Source organism: Halyomorpha halys, unplaced genomic scaffold (genome assembly GCF_000696795.3).
Source record: "Halyomorpha halys isolate HHAL.00 unplaced genomic scaffold, Hhal_1.1 Scaffold367.1, whole genome shotgun sequence".
NCBI lineage: Eukaryota > Metazoa > Arthropoda > Insecta > Hemiptera > Pentatomidae > Halyomorpha > Halyomorpha halys.
Genome location: NW_027115775.1, coordinates 505,282 through 512,435, shown reverse-complemented (window position 1 = coordinate 512,435; position 7,154 = coordinate 505,282). Strand labels below are relative to the sequence as shown.

Sequence of the window (7,154 nt, the reverse complement as noted above, 5' to 3'; positions counted from 1 at the left end):
TATATATATTATACTTCGGTGCTGTAGAAGCAAAGTAGAAGAAAATCCGTAACTATTTAATCTACTTGACTGTTGGGTCGTAATGGAAGGGAGATAGTCAAAGTAATATAGCTGGAAAGCTTGGAAAAGCAACTTCCTAATGTGAAGTCTTGCAGATGCAGTTGCTGCAAGTATATCTCACTTTGTTGTTGCTATAACAGTATGCAGCGGTAATCGAGTTTGTGAACAGTCATTGAAGGTACTCTATACGATCCTAGTTATGGGAAACATAAATCGACTACAAATGACAATTCAAACAAATCTTGGTAGCAAACTGTGATTGGATTAATGTTGTTTATCTGCGTTTTTGACATTTTCTTTCTTTTTTTTCATAGTTTAACCTAAAATGGTTAAATTCTTATATACATGATTTATCTTCAACTATTTAATTTTTTAAAACAATTACTCCTATCTAAGCCCATATTTGGAATTTTACAAGCAAATTGTAATAAATAAACGATAAGCATTCTTTTGATATAAGAAAAGTAAAGCCGGTTGGGAAAGCCGAAAGTGGATAATACAATGCAGTAACACTTGTTTATTAGACCCATAATGTTCCATATGTAACCGATCTTCCCCGAACCAGATATTATTCCTTCCATTACAAACCCCCTAACCACCCAAATCCAGTAGTTTCTAACCTTGCTTCCTCTTTCATTCCTGATAATCCTCCGAGGTGCCTGAAAAGAAGATGGCCATGAGACCTGCTAATGTAAAACGTTAATTGAGTGCTACCAATGGGTAGTTTCCCCTACACGCCTGTAATACTCCAATTCAACAGAGATCAAATTTACTAAATTATAATGTACATTTGTAAATATCAATAAATAAATAAATTATTAGACCCAACGTTTCGGCTAGAATTTCAGGCCTTCAACAGGACGATTATTGTTGATGACAATAGATCATGCAACAATGTGCAATAGCCTCTAGCATAACCTCTTGCCATATATATAAATAAAATAAAAAATACGTTTTACTTATTTGTGTTCTTTACTGCACCCCTACAATCTTCTCCTATAATATACAACAACTAACACATAGTAACAAACATTTTTCTTATTTTTACTTCCTAATCATTCCCGACACATCGGTTCCCTCCGTAGATACTGAACCAAATGAAAACTAATTTAATAATTGCTAATACAACAAATATAGCTCTTCTTTGTTTATTATTATTTCCTAAGCCCTCTTATACTTCCTTATTTAAGTATCAGCACGATTTATCGTTTTTTGTCGAATTATACAATATAATTTGTACCAGCAGGGTCCGAAACCGTTATTAATTGTTTCCAAAATGATAGTTGCAAATCTTTTATTTTTTAAATTAACGGATAACTATATAAAATAATTTATATTAAAAAAGATAACTCGATAAAAATTATTCAACAGCTTGACAATATTGTCGTATCAGTACTCTAGTGAGACCGTACGTGTTACGGCTGAGCAACTACTGTCTCCTTGAAGTTGGTCAGAATGGCGACACATTACAACCACGGCAACACTGTTGCAGCAACAACTATGGTGTAAACTGTATGATAGTCACTATCACGATAACATCTACTGTCGTGGCATAACAGCAGCACTATTACCATTCTTAGCAAAATTATCCAGAAACCTTATTCTACACACTATATTTAGTCCATTTTGAGTATCATCTTTCTATTTCTCTTCATCTTTCAATGATGTATCATTAGTATATTTCATGATGACTTGTTACTTCACAACTCGCTTGCGTCTTGGCCTCCACCACAAACATCGCTATTCGCCTTGTGCTGCCAACCTTCAATTTTGATTTCGAAACCTACACGTGCTTCCTCACCGACACAACCCAGCGCAACTTTGGCCTTGATTTTCTACGTTTTACATATATCAACTAATATTATAATTAGTTATTACTAATATTAGAATAAGAATTAATATTATTCAAATAATAATCAATTAAAATCAAGGCCTAGATGAGCCTTTTGTCCTCTGTTCGTTCTTAGTCCCCATATTTCACCATCAAGAGTGATTTTTTTTCGCCATGGAAGATTTATAGATTTTCAGAAGTATTTATCGAAAAAAATGCTGGATGACCTCACCAGTTTTTTTCCAAAATTATCAGATATATACCAAAATAGGTCGTTCAAATATTTTGAACATCAGCGTCTTGCAGTTGTGTATAAACTTCTACTCTTAAAATACTTGTGTAAAACATAATAGCACTTTTTGACAAGGATAACTCTACGCTTAATTTCATCTTCAATATTGTTTTCGGAATTTATTAGAGTATAAGAGTTATTCAAAATTTGAATTCCTCAATTGTTACATCTTCTTTTGGTTTATTGCTAGTGTCAGTATATAAGCACACCGATTAGCTTCCAGACTCATATTCATTGCTAGCACAAATTTTACCAAGACCTCACTTATAACGTCATATAACTTTTCAATTAGGACATAATCTGCATATGCTTATAGCTATTCTATTCTATAATATTATACTATATATAATATCACAAGCCCAGATGCGGGTATTTCATAATTAATTTAGGTTAAATATTTATTATATTTCCTAAAATAGTTACACCAGGAAATTGCATTCATTGCCCCACTTTTATATTTTAAATTAAAGTCAGGTGTATTGCTTTAGGTTCGACGTGAGAGGGAGACCATTTAACCAAGCATTGCTATGGAGTGACCCCTTGTCCTTCGGGCCTAGGGCTTACTTTGTCACAGGAAAGAGACCAGTGGCTGCCCTCCAGTTGGACGCGGTTCAGCTCAAGGATGCAGGAGTCTACAGGTGCAGGGTCGACTTCAGGAACTCACCGACTAGGAACTTCCAGGTCAAGCTTACTGTTATAGGTAATGTTTGCCTTAATTAATCAATTGAATCTTTAAAAAACTGGTATCTGACCTTTTTTCTCAAATTCTTCAACTGGACGGTTAGGTTGAAAGATCTTCTAAATAGTTTTTGGACAGTAGTTTAAATGTCAAACGTAAAATGAATAACACTTCGCAAAACGTTTTCAGCACTACATTCTTATATTTTACTGGTAGGAAAACTATTTTTTAATAATTTTTATGTATATTTGTTTGTTTTTTAACGAATGTGCAAACCGTTAAGTCCCAATATAACAAATAAGTATTACTTTTAATTTTTGTTCAAGTTAAGAAATTTTCCAAGGAGTTATTAATTTGTCGCACATATTTTTCATTTTGAACCTGTGTCCTTCAAGTTTTTTACCTACTATCTCAAAATTAATTTTTTTTATTTTCTACACATATTCGGTTCCTTTTCTTGTAAAAGTACAAACGTTCAAGTTTTTTTCATAATTTCCAATGTTATCTATAAAAGATTTTTATTTTTATACATATATTTGTTCATTGATTTTATTTTTATTTCCAGTTCCACCACACCAACTGTTTATCTACGACAACTCCGGAATAGAGCTTTCGGACACTGTTGGTCCACTCAAGGAGGACTCAGATCTGCTCCTTACTTGCGAAGTTAGAGGAGGTAAGGGACGCTTTAACTAATTTTTTTATCTACAACTTTGCCATGAGTTAGGGCTTGTGGCTAGCTATGTCATTTTGAATTTATAACCAACTTGTTCCTCCAACCTGACGGGGCCCTACTTCAATTACAAAATTTCCGTTTAAGATGCTTATCGACTAATCTTCATTAAACTGTTCCCACTGAGGAGTTACTCTGAGCTGCTGAGGCGGGAGTGCTTGCCAACTTTCAACGTTCCCTGCTCTAGCTTAAGCCCATGTGATGGATATGAAAAACAATTGTTTGCAAGTTCTCTACAACATATACGCCACGAACCAATTTCTTTTCCCGAAAAAAAATTATCAATCATTAAAAAAAAGTTATGAATTAAGATTCAAGTTAGACAATTTAAATGCTTATAGTTATTCATTCTATGACGAGGTCTCTCAGAATTTAAGAATAAAGAGAAAAAATGTATTAGTTTAAAAGGTAAATGTGTTAACACACAGACACATAGGTGTTCCATAGTACAGTTGCAAGTTACTCATAGATCTATGACCAGTTCGTCTGGAGGTAATACAAATCGGTCTAGTTCCAGGAATTATAGCGAACCTTCAGATGGTCATTTGAGTTCCAGGAAAATCACCACACGACTCCCAATCAACATGCACGGGGACGTATGAATAATACGTCCGTTCGGTGTTAGCTGCCTCCAATAGGCTGACGCTTATAGAACCTAGGAGATGGGGAGGGCGCTGCGTGGCTTTCTGGCATAAGTGGTCACCCATTCAAAGCAAAAACCCAGCCAAGTTTAGGACGAATTAGGAGCCACCAACCTCACTATCCCGTAGATGCCATCTATGAAATCACTCAACAGATCTTTCCCCTTCTTCTGTTTCCCCTCACGACACAAGGCTCATATACCACCTATTCCGTTCATATTGACTCTATTACTCTCTTCGAGTATAATGAAGGTAACAGGACGCCCAGCATAAACTACAAACGTGTAGGCTACTGAGCAAAGAAGACTGATCTGGCCCTCTCCTACTGAGGTGCAGACAAAGCTTTATGGAAGCCAGGAGGACCTCAGGAGAACCAACGAATTCCTCATTTCAATCCCTGGCCTGACCATCTAAGGGAAGAACGCTCAAGAAGAGGAAGAAGTAGTGATATTATATTTTTATAATAAAACTTAATTCATATATTAATATTATTGACAGAAATCCAAATAAAAGAATGAGTTGGAAAGGGAGGCCGTATTATTTTGCTCCGAACCCAGGCTTAGCTGAAGGTAGGTCTGAGAACTTGCGACACAAATTTCCCTATCGTGACAGTTCTGTATTAGGATGAGCCGATGAATAGTTCTGACAGAGGTGTTCCATGACAAATGTCCGCAGGTTTAACGCTATCAGAGCACCCTGATAAGCTCTCTTATCCATGGCATCTAGGCTGTGAAGAAAAACTAAGGTTCCTGGGTCAAATACTAAGTTCTAACCGCTGTCAAATAGTAAATGCTCTACTAAAATCCAAGCTTGACCATAACAATTTATGCAACAAAAACAATGTAAGAATATTACATAATCATAATATTATGTAATGTTAAATTCGCCCTTCTCATCCTCCCTCCTTCAGCTACCCTCTTCTTGTCGAGCTTAATCACTCCTGGCTACCAAGAAGTGAACTAAGGTTGTACATGTAAGCGACCTCCATCGCATAAGGGTTGTCTAATGTGTAGTGAATAATGTAGAAGAGTTTGGTCCCTCAAATCAGGAGGACCAAGGCTGTCTGCTAACACTAAATGTTGAATACGTAAGTTGGCAGTGAAAATATGAATTCTAAACTATAAGAATGAATATCAAGGATATCATAGCTGAGCAAGCTGGGGCGAGGGTCCCAGAGCGTTAGAAGTTTGTGTGTTCAAATCTTACCTGGGTCAGTAAATATTTATTTCACGGTGGCCTCGAGAAATGAATCTTGACATTCCCAACCTTGGGCTAAAAAGGTGAACTTGGGGGAACGTATCCGGCAGGTGGGTATTTTTGATTTTGTAATAAAATATAAAAAAAACGGCCAATCTGAAGGGAGCATTATATTCAAGGATTCTATTAGAGCTTAAAAGGTTATACCTTAGTGACGCGTACCGATCACATTCTGCGATATAATGTAGATCAGTTTCCAGAGCTTGTCCACATAACTCAGATTCATCAGGAACTACTACACAAATTTTAAGATGTCTGTTAAGCCTACAATGGCCTGTTAGTAATCTGAGTTCATTTGTTTTAGGCCTAGAGGCCACTTAGTTCTAGAAGTGGAGGGTTTAGGTATAGGATCATGACCTGTTTCAGCCCTGCATACTCCCTCTACGTCTTGCCTGTTATCTTCAGTGTCCTGCCTTTGAGAGATATCTAGGAATGGTTCTGGCACCATTAAAGGGGCTCGCTCCACTTCTAGCAGACTGGTCAGCTTTTTCATTACCAGTGATTCCCTTATGTCCAGGGACCCACACTAGTTTAAGCTTCTTACAAAAGAGGGAATTTACAAAGAAAAACATCTTTATTTCACATTTTTTGCGGAGAAAATGACTTACGATTAGTACTACGCATATATACAGAGGAAAATATCAAGAAAGACAAATGATGAGCTTAAGAAAAAGTAAATTGAACTTTCATAACTTAATTTTGGATTTATATATAGAAAGAATTATCTTTCTGTTCTTCATTAACGGAAGAATAGGTGAATATTTACTAATATTGATAATTGCTGAAATAGCATGTTGGGATTCGATGAACCATCTGAGAGCTGAAAACATTCAATATAACATGCAGTGGACCCAGCTTGTAGTCATTAATAAAGTTCTGTTCTGGTACAGATAAGGTGAAGAGAAATCGTCGCCCAAATGACCGCTACGTGTCATAAATAGCGTTCTGTTCTGGTACAGACCCAGGGAAACTGAAGAGAAGAATCTCTAGAACATACCATCATGGCCAAATATATATTTACTCTATACATAATTTTTCGTTGTATATATTTCTGTTTTTATCATTACGGCCGTGTCTCCTTATTATTTTAATTGTAATGTAAAAGTTTGCAAATGTGAAACGACACGAATGAAATGCAAAGGAAATTAGTTTTTCCAAACAATTTTCTCATCGAATTTTTATGGTTTCGTCATAATTTTGTGGTTTGATTCATCCCATTACTCTCTATCATTGTACTACAACATGAAATATCCTTACATATAATTCATAACTACAAAATTTATCATGTAATACATGTACTTGAGGAATAAAAAATTACTCAAAACAAGTCCCATGAATAAGATTTTTTTATTTTTCAGTTATTCAGAACAATGTTTCTTTTCATTGTTTAGCTTTTATTCATTGGCATATCCGGAACACATTTATTATTAAGACCTCTGTAATTATATTCAATTAAACTATGTAATATCTAAAACTTTTATCGACAATTAAACCACTGTATATCAATTTTACTTAGTTTTTCATAATAATGGTGATTCAGTTTTTTAATCTGAATTAAAATTTACTTTATAAAAAATATTTTTAGAGATATATATTGCGTCTAAAATTTTCTTTTAAAAGAATTATCTTCTCTATGTAATATTTTTATTGTTATTTACACA

The 7,154-nt window shown here is 35.0% G+C and overlaps 1 protein-coding gene across 1 annotated transcript in view; it reads left to right on the top strand.

Moving 5' to 3' along the window:
• Nucleotides 1-7,154, top strand: part of LOC136797117 (synaptogenesis protein syg-2-like) — a 188,688-nt gene that overhangs the window by 154,083 nt on the left and 27,451 nt on the right. Inside the window, exons 3-4 of the mRNA XM_067052762.1 lie at nt 2,672-2,883; nt 3,428-3,538. Coding sequence (XP_066908863.1) covers nt 2,672-2,883; nt 3,428-3,538 — 323 coding nt within the window. The remainder of the gene's footprint in view (nt 1-2,671; nt 2,884-3,427; nt 3,539-7,154) is intronic.